The sequence below is a fragment of the Euleptes europaea genome, chromosome 16, assembly GCF_029931775.1.
Source record: "Euleptes europaea isolate rEulEur1 chromosome 16, rEulEur1.hap1, whole genome shotgun sequence".
Lineage (NCBI taxonomy): Eukaryota > Metazoa > Chordata > Lepidosauria > Squamata > Sphaerodactylidae > Euleptes > Euleptes europaea.
In genome coordinates, this window is record NC_079327.1 from 1,349,589 (window position 1) to 1,370,167 (window position 20,579).

General features: G+C 45.6%; 1 protein-coding gene across 3 annotated transcripts in view; it reads left to right on the forward strand.

Moving 5' to 3' along the window:
• ENOX1 (ecto-NOX disulfide-thiol exchanger 1) overlaps positions 1–20,579 on the forward strand; it is a 131,872-nt gene that overhangs the window by 19,308 nt on the left and 91,985 nt on the right. For all 3 annotated transcript variants that reach the window (XM_056861768.1, XM_056861771.1, XM_056861769.1), the window contains 2 exons: positions 2,934–3,167; positions 14,527–14,739. In XM_056861768.1, the coding sequence (XP_056717746.1) occupies positions 2,934–3,167; positions 14,527–14,739 (447 nt within the window). The remainder of the gene's footprint in view (positions 1–2,933; positions 3,168–14,526; positions 14,740–20,579) is intronic.

Here is a 20,579-nt window from a genome sequence, read left to right on the forward strand (position 1 = left end):
CCTCCACATGAAGCCAGCTGGGTGACCTTGGGCTAGTCACAGCTCTCTCAGCCTTACCTACCTCACATGGTGTCTGTTGTGGGGAAGGGAAGGTGACTGTAAGCCTGTTTGATTCTCCCTTAAGTAGTAAAGAAAGTCGGTATATAAAAACCACTTCTTCTTCCTCCTCCTCCTCACCACCACCACCACCACCACCACCACCACCACCACCACCACCACCACCACCACCACCACCACCAGAAAGTGGTGATGGAACCAAACTGCACCACTTCTGGCTGCAGATTTTGAATGCGAAAAGATCACTGTAGACAGGAAAAAGACCAAAGCAGGCAAAGAGTGAAGCTGCAATGTTTTCCCTGGATGTTTTTTTTAATTATTTGAAGGAGATAACATGAAGATTTAGAAATGTCACGGCCCCCCATAGTCTGAAGGGGAACTGTCCATTCCATTGGATTCATCCCCCTCATTCCTCTTTCCCTCTGTGGCATGTGGGTCCTCCTCAAGAGGAAACATGCACGCTTCAGGCTAGCATATCCCCATGTTGTAATCTCATCAATGAGGATCATCTAGGGAAGCCTGTCGTTCGATGCAGTTAAAACCATTTATCTTCCTCGCACAGATCTGCTCCCCTTCAGTGCTAGAACGCCGTCGGGAGTCTGTGGTGATCCTCCGTCCCTGACTCCTGGTGGTATTCTAGCACTCCTGTGCACGAGGAAGAGGCTGGGTTTTAATTGTGTTGAATTACTGTTTTTCCTAGATGATCTTTATTATGTTTTCAAACATAAAATCCTCTGAAGTGGCAAAGGAAAAGCATAATTTTCCAAGGCTGTAATAGAGGAGAGACATAAAAATAGAATACATAATTTATGGCACTACAATATTCATGACACAGCCCTATTGTTGCCATTTACATACTATATGTGTGGAGTCGTAAATCACACACGCCTCCCCACTCCCCACCCCGGGCCCTGAAAGTGCTGTGCTGGCACAAGCCCCTCTTGTTTCACTGAGGTTCTTGCTGAAGATCTCCCACTATTGCGACTGATCTCCAGGCGACAGAGATTTGCTCCCCTGGAGAAAATGACTGCTTTGGAAGATGGGGCATTACAACTCGTTGAAGTTCCTCCCCTTCCCAAACCCTGCCCTCCTCAGGCTCCACCCCCCAAAAATCTCCAGGTATTTCCCAACCTGGAGGTGGCAACCTTAGTCAGTTTCCATCTCTTTGTTTATGAACAAAGGGAATGGCAGAGAAGCACAGTGCCCCCACATCTCTCACCCACATGGCTGCCATCACCATGGTGAAGGTGACGCTGTTCTTCTACGTTCTGAAACATCCTGATACTGAACCAGACCCTTGAGGGTCCATCAAAGTCGGTATTGTCTACTCAGACCAGCAGTGGCTCTCCAGGGTCTCAGGCCGAGGTCTTTCACACCACCTACTTGCCTGGTCCCTTTAACTGGAGATGCTGGGGATTGAACCTGGGACCTTCTGCATGCTAAGCAGATGCTCTACCAACTGGGCCACGGCCCCTTCCCAGTGACCAGTATACAACGCACAATGCAATAAATCTAGATTACAGAAATGACAATGAAATAAAAACAGTATTTCATAATTAGAACAACTAACTCAAGACAAATATAATACATGCAATAAATAATGCATTATGAAAGGGGAGGAAAACAAGGAACTGCCTAAAATGTTCGCAGGCAACCCTATTCCCTTTAAAAAAGCTCCCTCCTGCACAGTTTGGTTTTAATTGACAGGCTGTATTGTACATCAACATATTGTAATGCTTTATTCGTTTTTATCACTTGCCTTGAGGCGCTGAGGTGTGACAGGCTATTTGTATAAATAATTAAACTTGGAGTTTTTGAACACAAGATTTGACACAGTTCGGAGATTAGTCTTTTCATGCTCTAGTCATATGAGCTGTGTCCCAGACTACTGGATGGAGGTCACACAGAGAAATGCACCTTTCCAGACCTCTGTGAGTCACCCAATCTGGGGGGGGGGGTTGTTCAGAGGCTGACCTTAAGAATTTTTTTCTAATTTATTCTAATTAGAAAAAAATTATGCCACCTCTCCAAGAACCTGCCCAAGGCAACTTACAAAATAAAAACAATAAAAACAAAGCATTAAAAGATATTAAAATCCAACCCAGCATAAAAACATAGATCCTTAAAACAAACCACTGACAGCTTAAAGTAAGAAACTCCAGACTAAAATATGTTAAAACATCAACCCCAAAGTCCAGGTGAACATAAATATTTTGGCCTGGCACCTAAAAGAAAGGATTAAAGAATTGCATTAAAATGATCACAGCTTTGTAATGCTCAAAATCTGGATCCAACATACATGATGTCGATGCTCCTTTGGTCCATCAGTTGACATATCGTGATTTTAAAATGTAGGCAAATCCTTGAGTGGCTTCACATTTCTCAAAGAAACAGACTCTTTCTAGAAATGCTTCAAGGGCAGTGGATCAGTACACAGACATAAATAAATAAATAAATTTTATTTGTGGCTAATATGCCAGTTAAAACAGATAAAACAGAAACTGACCATACCGAGTAGATGTTTACAACCAAGACGAACAAAATTAGGAAACACCCAATTTTACACTTCCACAGATTAGGGAACATTGAGGCGACGTAGCTTCATGGCTACTGCACAATATTTTGCAACCTGGGTGGTGACTGGTGAGCTGTCTCCCAGCAGAAACCTTTTGGTCCATTCACCCTCATTACCAGAGCCAATTTCCCTAATCAAAGGGTCAATAATATTGAAGCGGGCTGACTTGTAGAGGGAACATCTAAAAAATACATGCTCAATGGTTTCCAGCTCCAGTACACAGACATGACGATTTATTCAGTGGGGGAAATATGAATATGAGTGAAGGAAATGTTGCTATGTTTTTCCTTGCTGCTTTCAGGTTATCGCATGAGGTTAGGATCCAGCACAGACAAAAAGGATTCAGGCCGCCTTCATGTTGACTTTGCCCAGGCAAGAGATGACTTTTATGAATGGGAATGCAAGCAAAGGATGCTGGCCAGAGAGGAACGCCACAGGCGCAAAATGGAAGAAGACCGAATGAGGCCTCCATCTCCACCAGCAATAATGCATTACTCTGAACACGAAGCAACTTTGCTGGCTGAAAAACTGAAAGGTAATAGAAAGTTCCTCTAGAACACTGGTAGAACCATAACGGAAGGTGGGGGGCGGGGAAGGGATGTTCTTTCATGCTGATGTCTGATAGAAGAGGTCTCTTTCTTACTTAAATTCTTGACCTGTAGTTCTGGAGCTGGTTTGGGCATGAGCCATTTGAAATGGAGAAGGGACAGCCATCTTTTTTGTTGTTGTTGTTAGTTCTACAGTGTGCTTTGAAACACCCCTGAAAACGTTTCTTCTTCTTCTTGGTGTCACTGAAGTATAACAAATAATTAACGCTCAGAAACTTGGTCTGTAAGCCAAACTTTTCTGCAATCTCTAGGTTATTCATCTTATCCCACCCCCAGTTCCTGCTACTATGCTGGTGATTATGCGCACGCACATGTGGGGGGGTGTGCGTGCCATTAAGTCGCAGCTGACTTAGCGTGACTCCGTAGGGTTTTCAAGACAAGAGACATTTGGAGGTGGTTGGCCATTGCCTGCTTCCGAGTGGGCTGAGAGAGTTCTGAGAGAACTGTGTCTGGCCCAAGGTCACCCAGCAGGCTTCATGTGGAGGAGTGAGGAATCAGACCTGGCTCTCCAGATTCAAGTGTGCCACTCTTAACCACTACACCACGCTGTCTCCGAATTATGTGCATGCATCCTACATAAAGATGGTGGTGGATGTTCCAGCCATTCAGGCGAGCAGAGTGAAGACGGGGGTAATGGGAGGGTCAGGTTTGCGAATCCTGATCTGGGGAACAGCCCATTGAATGAGGAATATGTTAATAAGGTTTACTGTTGGTTACTCAAAACAAGAACTTCATGTCTTTCTTAAAGAGGTCCTCTGTATCTTCGTTCCAACCCATGTTTGCCCCCACAGTGATCAACCAATGGCACAAGACAGTTTTGAGCAGAACTGAGGGGTAATGACTTTGCTAATAGTACATGTGATCCAAAACACAGTTATTTTAATGGACTTCTCCTATGTCTGTGCAAGGATCCCTTCTACAGAGGGAGGACTTATAAAACAGGTCTTCCACCACGCACCTTGATTCCAGGGATATCGCTGGCCTCAGCCTTCATCACGTACACACTCTGAAGGAGCATAGAGCAGTCCCCATCTGTTGGCTGATAAGCCTGGAAGTCAGCCGTTCCTTCCGTGCCTGGAGGCTGGGGCATATGTTACATGCACAGCTGTGGTCAGAGAAACACAGGGATCCGTTTCCCAGCATGCAGCGCCTAGCTGCGATTTGTCACACACCCAAACTGTCTGCAAGCCATAACGTGCATGAAAAATAAGCTTCTGTTTTTTCCAGTAGGGGTGCTCAGACAGCTGCCGGTTCAGCTCACATTCTGCTCGCCGGTGGCGATCAGGCTGCCGATTAATCAACAGGCTGTTCAGCTGTTTGCAATCTGTCCACAACTGTGTGCCGGCACAGGCTACTCGCAGCCATCAGAACCCAGCTGAGAACTCAGGAAGGATCAGCTGAGAGTGAGCTTCTGAACTCTGGCTGGGGAAATTCTGCTGTGTTCCCAGCAAACTACACTGGGGAGACTCAGGAGCTGAGTCCCTGCTGATTGCAGGGATCACCTGGATGTAGGCTTGCCAACCTCCAGGTACTAGCTGGAGATCTCCTGCAATTACAACTGATCTCCAGCCGATAGAGATCAGTTCCCCTGGAGAAATTGCCACTTTGGCAATTGGACTCTATGGCATTGAAGTCCCTCCCCTCCCAAACCCTGCCCTCCTCAGGCTCCGCCCCAAAAACCTCCCGCCAGTGGCAAAGAGGGACCTGGCAACCCTACCTGGATGCCAAGTTCTTCTGATCTCTCAGCCTGGAAATTGTGATGCCTTCCTGCCTTGTTGAGGTGCATCAAATTGGAGAGGCCAATTCCCCTTCTCTCCCCACTCCAGATTGTAAGTTTGCTGAAGCTGTAGGATTTGGGTGGGGAGAAAAGAAGGATGATTCTTTTCCCTTCACCTGAAACTGACAGCTTGGGCTGAGGAAAATTGGAATGATTGCCTTCTATCCTCTGCAGCCCAGGCTGAACAGTTGGGGAAGGGAGAGAGAAACAATCCAGTCATCCCCCCCCCCAAAAAAAAATAACAGGTTGGGCTGCAAGAGAGCTGGAGTGAGCTGCTTCTTTTCTTTGCAGCCCAGGCTCTCAGTTTGGGGTGGGAGAAGAAGACCCCCCCCCCAAGTTCTCAATTTGGGGTTGGAGAAGAAGATCACTACTTCCCCCTCTCAAGTTCTCCGTTTAGGATGGGAGAAGAAGCAGCGTGCTTCTCTCTTCACTCACCTCACCCCATGGGTGGGAATAAAGCCAGACAGTCCACCCTCCAAAGCAGCCATTTTCTCCAGGGGAACTGATCTCTTGGTTCAGTTGAAATTCTGGGAGGTCTCCAGGCCTAGGCTGGCAACTTCAGCTCTTACCCTTGAGGAAAAGGAGCTGCAGTCTTGGGTACCGCTGAGATGAGGCAGCTCATCAGCAGTTTGTCTCGGGAGGCAAGATTGCCCACCTCTGCCCTTTTCCCATCTCCTCTCCCTGCAGTCCACTGTTTTGGATGTTTTCTTCCAGCCAGGCTGGGAGAAAAAAAACGCTTTGAGCACTGGAGCATGGCAAGGAAGAGGGTTGGACTCCCCTCACTGTACCCTCCGTTTCCTGTAAAAAGAAGATGCTTTCCCTGTGACTGTGCGAATAAAGCCATGCAGATCCTCTTCCTGACACGTTTAATTTCTGACTTGCAGTTGAGAAGGGTAACCAATATGCCTCTGGGATTTCTCCCAAGCAGCAGAAGACAGGGGAAATAATGGTGTTGAACATGCGTGTAAAATACGCAACACATGGACCGGAAGGGCTGTAAAAAAGGCAAATTCCCTGCTGGCCATAATTAGACGAGGAATAGAGAATCAAACTGGTGATATCATACTGCCCTTGTACAAATCTATGGTGAGACCACACTTGGAATACTGTGTACAGTTCTGGTCACCACACCTAAAAAAGGGTATTACAGAGCTAGAGAAGGTGCAGAAAAGAGCAACCAAAATGATTAGGGGACTAGAGAAACTGTTCTATGGGGAGCGGTTAAGACGCTTAGGGCTGTTTAGCTTGGAAAGAAGGCGGCTGAGGGGAGACATGATAGAGGTCTATAAAATTATGCATGGTTTGGAGAGAGTGGACAGGGAGAAGTTTTTCTCCCTCTCCCATAATACTAGAACATGGGATCATCTGCTAAAGCTGGAGGGTGAGAGATTCAAAACAGATAAAAGGAAGTATTTCTTCACGCAACGCATAGTTCAGTTGTGGAACTCCCTGCCCCAGGATGTGGTGATGGCTGCCAACTTGGAAGACTTTGAGAGGGGAGTGGACATGTTAATGGAGGATAAGGTTATCCATAGCTACTAGTCAAAATGGATACTGGTCATGATGCATCCCTGTTCTCTCCAGGATCAGAGGAGCATGCCAAATATATTAAGTGCTGTGAAACACAGGCAGGATGGTGCTGCAGTCAGTCATCTTGTTTGGGGGCTTCCTCGAGGCACCTGGTTGGCCACTGTGTGAACAGACTGCTGGACTTGATGGGCCTGGGTCTGATCCAGCAGGGCCTTTCTTGTGGTCTTATGTTCTTATCATTAACATTGTTGTTTTCCCTGCCTGAAACTGAGTGCAGCACAATTTCTGTGGCCGAAGATGCAACTCTTGTGCTTCACGTGGTTTTCTTCAAAGGCTGCCCTTGACTGAATTATTTTTGCAGCAGCCAATTGGGTTTGCAGAGGCTTTTCCAGAGCAAGTGGTTTGCCAAGGGCATCAAGTGAGATTTCAGTCTTAAAGTATTTTGGATAAAAGTATATAAAGTTCTACAACGGCAGAGCCCTTTATCTCTTTGCTTTTTTTAATGACTCCATAAAAATTATTCTTATGCTTCAAGGTATTTGGGATGGGGTGGGGGGGAAATCATATAATAAATTTTTAAAACTCAATGCCTGACTCTGCCAGATATTGTATTATTCCCTAAAGAGAGAACAGATTGAAAATTTAAATAAATAGATGGGAACAACCTCAGCGTGAATTAAGGATGGCTGTCGCTTATGCAGGATTCAGGTAGAGCCAAGCTTGATGAGAGACAATTTGATATTCATACATTTGATTGCTTCAGAGTGAAAGATTTCAAACAGCAGCCCTCCTCCTGCCTGGAGGGAGCCGACGCCGTTTGCCTCCGGAGCCCTTGATTGCTCAGAAAACAATCAGGATCATGTCCTGCAGAATGTCCGCATTTCTCCTTCTACTGACTGTTGGTTTCCCAGGTCAGATGAAAGACAGCACATATCTGGACGGTAAAAAGGGCAGGCTGCATAAAAAACAACCGATCAAACTATCTCCTGCCCCTGTATTCGGTGCTTGAAAGATGGATGTTCTTGATCTAGTTAGAAGAGCTGTGCATCTATAATTTATAGAAGGCTATAAATATACAAAATAACACTGTTTTTGTTTGTGTGTTGTTGCTGAATTACTTTATTATTTCAAATGTTCTTTTCAAGGGTTCAGGTGTTTTAATGTTTTTATGTTTGCAGCCTTGGGGACCCTGATAGGGTGGGAAAGCTGCATTAAAATGTTTTAAATAAATAAAATAAGCCCCTCTCCCACTGAAAAAACGGACGTCTACCCAAAGAAGCTCAACCATCTTAATTTTAATCAGACTGGGTGGGGAGAAACAGTCTGAAAGAGTGAAGAATGCAGGCGGCAGACCCAAGAGATGTGCAGCAATTGCTTATGAAGAGAATATTGCTGGGAACAGTTGTGTCCCCAGATGCTCCCACATCCAGCTCATGGTTTTCCATGTTCAGAGCAACTAGTTTTGTTCCCTTCTGCCAGGATGCCTGCCCCCTTGTAGTGAGCAACTTGTGAGGAGGAAATTAGTTCAGAGGATCTCAGATCCATCACCACAACTGTAACACACACTCCCATTCCTTGCTCTTGTCATTTTTGTTTGTGACAAAGAGGCCTAACCCTCCATCGCATGAGCCTTCTTTCTCATGTAGAGCAGAGGAAATTCCCAGGGTTTTCCCTGACGACAGAAACTCTTAATGGGTGTATCCCCCTCATAACGGTCCACCAATTATTCATTGCCCAGAAGCAGCCTTGCTGGCCTAGCCTTCATCTCTGCACACCTGTTCCTAATGATGTCAAGGTTTTGCTCACCTTTCCGAAGTGCCAGGTGCAAAGCCGACCTGATCCTAGGAAATGTGTGGAATTTATTGGCTGTCACCATCTGAGGGAAGAAAAGTCTCTCCCCTCCCTGCTTGACTAGCCAAGCCCTTCCTGTCTCCCTCTCAAAACACCTCAAAGATCTCAGGAAAGTAGGGTTGCCAACATCCAGGAAGTAGCTGGAGATCACCTACTATTACAGCTGATCTCCAGCAGATAGAGATCAGATCACATGGAAAAAATGGCTGCTTTCACAATTGGACTCTACAGCATTGAGGTCCCTCCCCTCCCCAAACCCTGCTCTCCTCAGGCTCAGCCCCAAAAGCTTCCCGCCGGTGGCAAAGAGAGACCTAGCAACCCTACAGGATAGTGATAGAAGGTTGTTAGCTGTTGAGTACTGACCTGCTCTTCCCTGGTTCATAGTCTAGACATATTGGCTAGAATGCTTGTGATGTACAGCTTAACTAGACACCGGGGCTTCATTTTCTTTTGAAACTCTTTTCCCCTGCCTCCCGTATCCATCTGAGCTTAATAAACTTAAAACCCTGGACCAAAAAGTAATTGCTAATATAGTTTAGGCATGCCTGGCCTTATGCTTTACACTACTGGAACAAAAATTATTTGAAGAGGACAGTGGATTTTCTTGTGGAGAAGAGAAAGGCAGCTAGAATCCCCTCTGGGGAAAGCTTCCTAAATATATTTCTTCCCCCGCCCCCATACCAGCCGGCTCCTAGCTGTGGTTGAGAGGAAGGAATCAAGGTGCTAGAATTGGTGGTCGCTCCTATCAAAGCTGCAATCCTGTGCTAATAAATACCCATCCGTCACGGCGAGAGATAGTGGCAGGGAGTAGAAGGCTGGCAAGAAGATGAATTACAGGGTGAGAAAGTCAGGAGGCCTGGTGGTGGCGAGACACAAAATTGTGTTTAAAAAAGAAAGGAAATCAGGAAAAGAGGAAAAAGGAGACACGGCCCGTCACTCCCTTCGTGTGCACCCACCCACCCACTGAAGAGTCTTCTGTAATTTAGGCTTCATATGTGTCCTGGAGGTGAAGCTGTGGGGAGCGGTGGTGGCTGATCTGTGCTCTCCGGTGCACGTAACCATGTGCGGGTTCCATGCCTGTATTACATGTAGAGAAGCGCATGTGTGTTCAGTATGTAAAAGACAGACATATGAAGTGGCTTCTTGGTCTAGATGGAATATCTTTAACACGACAGTTCAGGAGTGTTATATTTGGGGTCCTGAGGTAACTTGACTTCGGGATCTATGGGGTGTTCACTACTGGAACCTGGGATTTGGCCATAGTTCCTGACATTGGGCTATTAGGGGAAACACATACATTCCACATGAATTCCCACTCAGGGGATGGGCTGTGGCTCAGTAGCATGCAGAAGGCCCCAAGTTCAATCTCCAGCATCTCCAGTTAAAGGGACCAGGCACGTAGGTGATGTGAAAGACCTCTGCCTGAGACCTCTGCCAATCAGTAGACAATACTGACTTTGATGGACCAAGGGTTTGATTCCGTAGAAGGCAGCTTCATGTGTTCATGTGTTCATTATCGTTGGTCATATTGCCCTATCAGGAGAGGCAGACCTGCACGTGTGTTGCTCCTAGACAATGGAGCACCTTGAACTGAACCAAGGAACTAAGTGCTAACCAGTGGAGAGACTGCAGAATAGGTGCAATATGCAAACTCTACCTAGCTCCAAAAAGCTCATACCCTACCAGAAAATATTTTTGTTAGTCTTTAAGGTGCTACTGGACTCTTGCCCTTTTTGACTACTGCAAACAGACTAACACGGCTACCCACTGTGAATTAGCTCCAAAAAGTAATTGAGCAGTAATGTTCTGTACCACCTGGAGTGTCTAAGTTGTTTTCAAGGGCAAACCCATGTAGGGTGCCTTACAGTAGCTCAGTCTCAAGGTTCCTAGGGTATGGAACCACATGGCCAGATCAGTCACGTAAAGGTAAGGAGCCGTCTTCCGGCATGAAGGAAGATAGAAGGAAGCATTTTTTGCAGCTGCATTACCTTGCCCCTCCAGCAATGGAGATACGATCGCTGAGTCAAGTATAACCCCCAGACGCTTAGCTGAGTCAATGTGAGTCAGCTGAAACCCATCAAATATGGGAAGCTCCTCACCCTCAGACACCTTGATCTTCCCAAAGAGAAGTACCTCCATCTTGTCAGGATAAATGAAGCAAATAAATAAGTAAATGATGGACATGGAAATGTATAAAAAGAGCATCTGTGCTTTCATAAACGGTGGAGGCATTGGTTCTAACATCCACCATGGTAGAGCATGGTGGCTCAATGGCAGAGCACCTGCTTGGCATGTAGAAGGTCCCAGGTTCAATCCCCGGCATCTCCAGTTAAAGGGACTAGGCAGGTAGGTGATGTGAAAGACCTCTGCCTGGGACCCTGGAGAGCCGCTGCCAGTCTTAGTAGACAATACTGACTTTGATGGACCAAGGATCTGATTCAGTAGAAGGCAGCTTCATGTGTTCAGTCTCTATGGACAACCCAACAACATCCATGATACCAGTACTCTCCCGAGGCACTGATTTCCAGGGGGTCTTTGCCTGGGGGTTTGCAGCTCCTCCCCATGTAGTCTTCATATTCAAAAACTTGTGAAGATAATTTACGAAGGACTTCTAGCCAACTGATGCTGATAAAGTGGTGGTGTTCAAAAAGACATATCCTGGCTGCCCTGCTTTATAAGGTTCGAGTGCCAGCATTGTGTAGTGGTTAGGAGCGGTGGACTCTAATCTGGAGAACTGGGTTCGATTCCCCGCTCCTCCACATGAGCTGTGGACTCTAATCTGGAGAACCAGGTTTGATTCCCCAGTCCTCCACACGAAGCCAGCCAGGTTCCCTTGAGCCAGTCACAGTTCTCTCTGAACTCTCTCAGCCTCACCTACCTCACAAGGTGCTTGCTGTAGGGAGGGGAAGGCAAGGCAATTGTAAGCTGGTTTGAGTCTCCTTAAAGGTAGAGAAAATCATAGTATAAAAACTCACTCTTCTTCTCTTTGAATAGGGAGGGTTCAAGTAATTGGAGAGCCATCATCATAGCAGTAATTTCTCAAAAACATGCTTTCAAGTCAGGGAAGAAAGAGTTCTAGTGGAAGAGTTCTAGTTCCAGTGTAAGGGGGATTTTTAAAGAGCCATCATGCCAAGAAATATAGCAAAGTGCAACAAAGCCCTGTCCTTTTATTGCCATTCCTCTGAAGTAATATTTGTGAACGGTGTCAGTTTTGTCTCCAAAGGAATAGCTTCAAAAGGCTGCCAACCAAATCCAGTTTTAAAATTGGACTCTATTACTTGCTTCCCCTGAGATAAGTTCACCCAGACAAAAATTAAATTTCCTGCCTGGGATCCAGGTGAACCCGCCGTCGCTTGGAAGGAGGTCACTGTTCTATTCTCAGTGAAGAAAATGAATTTTCAGCGTGTGAGCCACTGGGCAGTCGGCTCATCAATTCAGAAAGCAAGGAGTGGAGATGAAATTAGGATTTTAAAAATAACCTGTAGCGAGGGCATTATGTTAGGTAATGTAGTTGTGCTGTGAATAATTTCCCTCAAGCACTTGTTAAATTGTTAGCGACTTGGATTTCCTAATTACACAGCCAATGAAGTTTTTTTCCTTCTTGTGTAAAACCATCAATTAAGCGTTAATAAGCTTGCAGGCCCATCTAGCTTGTTGAGTGTATGTCAAAAATAGGATTAGGCAGAGACAAGTTACTGCGGGTCATTTGGATAAATCTGCTTGGAAAAACAGCCTTCGTCTCCCAGGGGAACAGGATTTGGTACTGCGTCGTTTTTGACATTCACGATAGATGGGGGGTAGAGATCCCATGTCCTCACCTGGACGGCCCAGGCTAGCCTGATCTCACCAGATCTCAGAAGCTAAGCACGGTCAGCCCTAGTTAGTAGTAGAAGAAGAAGAGTTGGTTTTTATATGCCAACTTTCTCTCCCACTTAAGGCAGAATCAAACCGGCTTACAATCACCTCCCCTCCCTCTACCCACAACAGACACCCTGTGAGGTAGGTGGGGCTGATAGAGTGTGACTAGCCCAAGGTCACCCAGATTAGCATCTGCCACTCATGTGGAGGAGTGAGGAATCGAACCTGGTTCTCCAGATCAGAGTCCACCGCTCTTAAGAGCCGGTGTGGTGTAGTGGTTAAGAGCAGTGGTTTGGAGCGGTGGACTCTGATCTGGTGAACTGGGTTGGTTTCCCCACTCCTACCAAGAGGCCAGCTGGGTGATGTTGAGCTAGTCACAGTTCTCTTAGAGCTCTCTCAGCCCCACCTATCTCACAGGGTGTCTGTTGAGGGGAGGGGAAGGGAAGGTGATTGTAAGCCGGCTTCATTCTTCCTTGTGGTAGAGAAAGTCGGCATATAAAAACCAACTCTTCTTGTTGTTGTTCTTAACCACTACACCACGCTGGCTCTTGATACTTGGATGGGAGACCACTTTGAGTCATTTTGAGTCCCCAATCAGGGAGAAAAGCAGGATATAAGTAATGCTAAAAGAAATAATAAGCACACAGAGGCAGGCAGTGGCAAACCACCTGTTAATGTCTCTTGCTTTGGAAACCCATGAGGGTCGCCATACGTTGGCTGTGACTTGACAGCACTTTCTCTCGCCAGAGATCGCTTAACTGCCATTAAGGGACCAGAGGCAGTATTTTATTATACTTATTTATTTAAATTATTAGCACCCCACTTTTCTCCCCAAAGCAGCTTTACAGCCAGAAAGAGATACTGTACACAACCCAGTGAACAATAAAACAGCAGCACAACAGCCGCCTACGACTTGTGCTGGTGCTGGACTCATATGCTGTCTCCCCTGAAGGCCTGGGTTTCAGACCCCAGACAAAGATCTGAAGGTCCAGAACCCCTTGGACTCGTGCCCTTCATCTCATGCTCAAGGACTCACACCTCTGGTTCTGCCCAAGCTTTAAAGGAGGGAGGGGCCGGAGTCTCTTTGCCTCTGTGGTTGAAATAGGCTGCCTGACTAGATAGACCTTTGGTCTGATCCAGTGCAGCTGTTCTTCTGCTAGGGTTGCCAACTCCAGCTTGAGGCTTGGGGGAAGAGCCCGAGGAGGTCAGGGTTTGGGGAGGGGAAGGAGCTCGACAGGAATGTGATGCCATGGATTTCACTTCCATCCTCCAAAGCAGCCATTTCCTCCAGGGGAACTGACCTCTGTCATCTGGAGATCAGTTGTAATCTCTGGGAGAACCTCAGCCCGCACCTGGAGGTTGGCAACTGTATCTGGGCCAGACCATCAGTGTAGAGGGTGTGAAGTGGTGTGGCACCTGTTCAGAGAGAAGTGACTGTCATGACATTATATCGGTGTCTGTCACAATGTATGGCTTTGAGGGCATCCCCCTGGGTATATTGGGATGTTCCCCTCCCCATCTGCAGTACTCTTGTTCTTCTTCCCTAGCACCACTGAAGTGAATGTACATCACCTGGGCTCCCTGGCAAAGATTCTCTCTGTCCCTTCCCACCACCACCGAAGGCCAACCCAACAGTATACAAAAACAAATCACAGGACTTGCATAACTCCATGGGCCCCTAAGATGATGAAATCCCCCTGCTTCCCCCCCAGTCCTTCCCCTTCAGTACCCCTGGCTGTTGAGAGGAGGGGAATCTTGCACTGTATTTCAATTGACTTGTTCCCAAAGTGGAGCTACTTCATATTGCTGAACTCTTGTAAGTGTGGTGTAGTGGTTAAGAGCGGCGGGCTCTAATCTGGTGAACTGGGTTGGTTTTCTCCATTCCTCCACATGCAGCCTGCTGGGTGACCTTGGGCCAGTCACAGTTCTCTCAGAACTCTCTCAGCCCCACCTACCTCACAAGATGTCTGTTGTGGGGAGAGGAAGGGAAGGTGATTTGTAAGCCAGTTTGATTCTGCCTGAAGTGGTAGAGAAAGTCGACATATAAAAGCCAACTCTCCTTCTTCTTGAATGACAATTCAAGTTACAACATTTTATAGGACTCATGATAAGCGGGCCTTTGGAGAGCAATTTATGCAGTTTTATGTTAGTCATGTTTAAGATACATCGTTAAAATTATTTATGAGAATATTAATTCATAAAGGCAGATGCGTCTTAATAGCACAAAGCATATGATTGTAATTTTAAACCTCTTGACTTGCTTGTTCTAGACGACAGCAAATTTTCAGAGGCCACGACCGTTCTGCTCACCTGGATAGAGCGCGGCGAGGTGAATCGCCGCACTGCCAACCAGTTCTACTCAATGGTGCAGTTGGCTAACAGCCACGTCCGCCGACTCATGAATGAAAAGGCAACCCACGAGCAAGAAATGGAGGAAGCCAAGGAGAATTTTAAAACTGCTTCGATGGGGATCCTCACTCAATGTAAGTTACCCCTCTGAGTTGTTATAGTTCTGTTAGTTAATGGTGGTGGTGTTTTGGTAATCTTGAGGGTAAGTAGTTACAACAGAGACATTTTCCCACTTCATTCCCTATGGGACTTTTGGAAGATCAAGGACCATTCCTTATCTTTTACTTCTCAAGGTGAGCAAAGTTATCGTAGTTTTTCTTCCCTTTTTTTGCTGTTAAACTGAAGCTATGTAAAACACAAGGAAACTGCCTAGTCTATGACCTTCGATTTCGTCTGGGATGAAGAAGCCCAGTCGGTTTCCTTCCTAATGTAATCAGCAAGATATGACATGTAGGTATAAACAGTCTGGTTGCCTTTTGGAATTTTATAGGAGGCAGAGTGTGTTTGCAGCGTGGGGGAGCAGCAACTGGGGGGAACGTTTGCCTCAGTGGGCTGATTATGCCTTGGGTACAGGTGCCTTCATTATCCCAGGTGGATTCCAGAACCAAAGAGGAGCTGGCTGCAGACCTTTTGGCAGGGAGATCATTCCACTGATTTTCTGCAAATGCTCACTTGGCAGATGAGCTGCCCCCAGTGTTAAGTGCTGGCAATTTTTCCTTGTACAAAATACAATCAGTTCTGTTACCTTTCTGGGCCTTCTTCATGAAACAATAATCAGGATAATTGCCTGGCGCAAATCTTCCTTTTTCAAAAAAAAAATTCTTTCCATTGTTCATGATTAAAATGTACAGCGCACATCTCCACAAGCAAGCTAAACAAAGAGTAAAGCCAAGTTTATTTAGGTGGTGTGGGAAAGAATTTGCAACCAGTAAATTAAGAGCAGTGATCATTAGTCTGGTATTTTATTCATGCTGGAACATACATTTCAAAACCTAACATGCAAAAATTTTAATGTTCCATAAATAATTATAACATAGTTACTATTTTATGAAGGCTGAACGTACACAACTGTTTCATAAATGAAGAACTAGAGGGATAATAATTCCTTCTTTGCCAGCACGAGAACCAAATTCACACATGCCAGGCAAAGCAATTTCCAGCCCCTGTCCTACTGTTAATGTACCCGGGTGAAAAGCACAGAAGCAATGCATGAACAATGAATATTTTGGAATGTACACTCAGCATACTGAATCAGTGGATGGCCAAGCAGGAAGTCTGATGCAATCCCATTTCAGCTGTAAGGTTTTGGTGTGGATGTCATGAGTTCCAGAAATAGTTCTCCTCTGTATGGGTTCAAAATGCACGTGTGCAAAATTACTATTGAGGGGTGTCAATAAGGCCTTAACCAGCCTTCTTGGGAATGGGAGTGTCAAGCAAGGCAAAAGCGTCTCAGTGAAACCTCACTTTCCAGAGTACACTGCCACCAGCCCCTTTTGTCTACCCATGACTGGAAACAAAAGAGGAATGCCTCCAGACTTCCTGGGTCTAATAGCAAAACCAATCCTGCTGGGTAGAGCAGTTGTAGGGTGAATCACAGAACCAAATTATGCAGGTAGCAAGTAACTCAAAGACCAGGTGCTGGGGCAACAGAAAAAAACTTGGCACCATCCTCTATATGACAGCCCTTCATACTTGAAGATGGTTTTTATACCCTGATTTGGTTTTTATACCCCAATTGGTTTTTATACCCTGATTTTCTCTACCCTGATTTTCTTAATTATTTTATACCCTGATTTTCAGGCTCTCTGAATTCTCAGTGATTAAAAAAAACCTTTCCTTGCTGAGATATATGAAAAAAACACACGTATCTCCACAACAAAATCAGCTAGAGGTGTACTTTTTAAAAAAATGAAAGCTGGGAACTCTGAGAACCTGGTGCATATTTTAGTATCATGGTATATTGATATAATGGTATTAAATCACTAATTCTTTAAAAAAAATATACCAGGGAGACCTACTGTGTGAAAGTCCTGTTGCCACTGCGCTCTGTTGACAGCCGCAGCAGCTACAGAGAAACAGGGAGCAAAACAATACAGTGAGAATAAAAGCAAATTTAAGGCAAGTGTCTGTATTTTCTGTCCATGTCCTACTAGGTCTGGTGGTCTCAGAGGGTAGCTGACTCTCTAGGAAAGTCACAGGCCTTGCTCTTGATTTACCCATGAGCAGGGTTGAAACAGGTAGTCAACAGAGTCAGGGCTTTATCTGTGGTGGCACCTCACTTTTGAAACGCCCTTGAGGCTCATGGGATGCCCACCCTACTCACATTTAGGCACCAGGCCAAAATACATTTCTTCTTAGCCAGGCATTTGATTAGGATTGCCAGGTCCCTCTTCACCACCAGCGGGAGGTTTTGGGGGCGGAGCCTGAGGAGGGTTTGGGGAGGGGAGGGACTTCAATGCCATAGAGTCCAATTGCCAATGCGGCCATTTTCTCCAGGTGAACTGATGTCTATCGGCTGGAGATCACTTGCAATAGCAGGAGATCTCTAGCTACTACCTGGCAGTTGGCAACCCTACATTCGATGATCTTTAAAACCATTTCTAGAGTATGTTTCTAGCCTAAGGATTGTTTTTTTAAGAATCTTTTAAAGATGCTAAATGTTTTAAGGGTGGGTTTTCAATAGTTCATTAATTTTTAAGAATGTTTACACTATTTTATTATTTTATCGTGTTTCACTTTGTAAAGCTGCCTCGAGCCGGATCTCTGGAGACAAGGCATTGAAATTTTCTGAATGTGTCAGGGGGCCCACAGCTCAAAGGGCCCAGGACCAAGTTGTGTTCAGTCTCATCCCTTGATGATTGGATTGACTTGGCTCTCGAAACAGGAAAAAAGTGTCCTGATTGATTAATGACTTCTTGCCAGGTGTCAGGTGGATCTAGGTGGGAAGCATGGTTGTCAAATCTAGGCTGGGAAATTCCTGGATATTTGGGGTCCAGTCTGGGAAGGGCAGGGAGCTCATCAGAGATGTGACGCTACAGAGTCCACCTGCCAAAGCAGCCATTTTCTCCAGGGGAAACTGATCTCTGTAATCGGGAGATCAGTTGTAATTCCAGGAAGTCTGCTGGGCTCCTCCTGGAAGTTGGCAACCCTAGTGGGAAGGGGATCTGGAAGAATGTTCCTAGCTGTTCATAGAAACGGAAAAAGACCAGCATCACATAAACCTGAATGTTCAGTATCTAGTTGAGAGCCAGCGTGGTGCAGTGGTCAAGAGCGGCAGACTCTAATCTGGAGAACCAGGTTTGTTTCCCCACCCCTCCAAATGAAGCCAGCTGGGTGACCTTGGGCCAGTCACAATTCCCTCTGAACTCTCTCAGCCCCACCTACCTCACAGGGTGTCTGTTGTGGGAAGAGGAACGGAAGGCAGTTGTCAGCTGCTTTGAGACTCCTTAAAGGTAGAGATAATAAGGGTGTAAAAAACAACTCTTTTTCTTTTACTGTGGTGTCTCTTCATGGGGAAAACCTGTGTGCTGGAAGATAGGCTGAAAATCAGTTCAGCTTTATACAAGAAGTAATTATGAGGACAGCAATGGGATTGTTATAGCATGCAGCCTATTATGGATCCTACTGAATACTGGCAACCAATCAGTTTATTTTCTAGCTGGTGAACAAGAAGCTAGGTGGCTGTAAGAAGCAGCAGTTCTGTGAGCTCTCACCATTTGAAAGATGGAGGAGCCAATTGGGAAAGGGCTTTAGCTCAGTTTGTAGAGCATCTGCTTGGCAAGCAGAAGGTCCCAGGTTCATTCCCTGGCATCTCCAGTTAAAGGGACCAGGCAAGTAGGTGACGTGATAGACCTATGCCTGAGACCCTGGAGAGCCGCTGCTGGTCTGAGTAGACAATACTGACTTTGAGGGACCCTCAAGGGTCTGACTCAATATAAAGCAGCTTTATGTGTTCATGTGATTCTGCCCCCATTCCTAGAAAACTCAGGGAGCTCCGTTTTCACATGTGGCAGGTGTGCATGAGGGGGCACCGCTACTGGCCTTTTGATGGAACTGCTGTCCCCTGAGGCAGCCTTGGAGACCCCGACTCCCACTTGAGAAACACTGCCCCATTTTGCTGGCACAGAAACAAAGACCAGCACTCTCAATTGCTTTCATTAAAATGTTAAACATTTGTCCGTACCTGAGGTTCTTAATCTTTAATCCACCAAGTTATGCAGCATCATTATCCCACTAAGTCACAAATAAAAAATTAGGACATAAAAACAGCACTCCAGGCAAGATAACTTTATTTATATAGGTTTATTTATGATAGATGGAGAAACAGGTTCTCCCAAAAGTGCCAAAATTTATTTGTGTCCACTTGGCCCTCTATAGAGAACATGTCTCCCCTTTGCCTCAGTTGCTTTGCCTCAGTTGCTTCTCTGTGGTTTTCTTTCTGGGAGCTCATCATGCTTGGATGGAGGCCTGTTGGGTTTGGCCCCAAGCAGTAATGGGGCATCCCCATTCGATATCTATTTGGTATGCGCCAGTTTTGTAAAGGCCTGGGGGGTGGGAATCAAGGATGTGAAAATTTAACCTCAGGGCAGGGCGAACAGTATGAAACAACTCTCCTCCCCTGGATGACAAAATTCATTGCAAGTTGGGAGAAGACATAACCTAAAATCCTCACATACTGCATGTCCCCCCCCCCCATTTGTTCCCCAAAGTTCTGAATTATCCCCCCCCCCACATGTGTATCATCCTCTGGGGGCCATATGGTCTTGGTTAAGAATTTGTGGGCTAGATCCGGCTTGTCATACACTAAGACCTCTCACAAATGACCACTTTTAGTTGCTCACCACAGCGTGGTTTCTTCCTGGGTGAAGCCTTTAGCACACAATATCTTTCTATGCATATCAGGGGTGTTCTTCATGCCCCCAAAAATATTTGTGGTGGATGGGATCTGTGGTAACAGGGAACAGCCTCTCTCCACACCATGAGCTCTTCCTAGTTAGTCCCAGCAAGACAATTGCCACAGAAATAAAACCTTTCTGACAAAACAGAAATGAAATATGGTTGAAAAATTCAAAATGGGTGCCGAAAGGAATGCTGATTTGGCTCTGCGTTGTTCCTAGTAAAAAGCTTTCCCAGTAGCAGCATTTCTTTGCATGTATTAGATGAGAAATACGCTTTTACCAGATGTGTTCTGTTTTGAAACCATATTTGTTTTGAAAGAAGTGAACGTTAGATACATTTGACAGACTAGAAGGGTGCAGAGATAGTCTATTGGTAGTTCCAGGTCTCTCTGAAAATATGTTGATGGGGACCATGGACGTACCACCAGCTCAGAGTCGTGTGGCATTTGAAGACTCACTCCAGATGTTGTTGCCATGACTTTAAATCTGTGACAGTGCTAAGTATGGAAGGTGGCTCATTGTGTTCTGGCTTGAGATGATGTTTGTTACAGGAAAAAGTCAAGAACATAATATATAATGTAACATTCAGTGAAAGGTAAAACATGCTCTCGCTCACTGCTTAATCTCTGGATAGAAACGACAACAGATCAATGAAAATTGGATGGCTGAGCATGCCGAAGAATGAGAAGATGTTGTTAAATCACAAATACAACGAAATTCCAACTTTGTCAATAGAATTAAACACCTACAACAAAGAAGCCATTGTACGTGGATGGAATGAGAAATATCTGTGCCACAAATGAAGAGAAGTTACCAAAGACCTGTTGAAAAATCAAGACAATAAAATAGACATCCAGCAATATCTTGAAGATGAATTCAGGAACACACATACATTTTTAAAAAAAATACTGTACAGAACAGTTGTTAGGATCTTTCATCTGCTGGCTGGTGTGTGCCGATCGAGCCATCCCAGAGTCTCCATGCAAAGTCAGATACAATATTTCCGTCCACAAGTGAGGAAAAGCAAGCTAAAGGGATGCTGTTGCCATGGATGCAGAAGACACAGATGTTGTTCT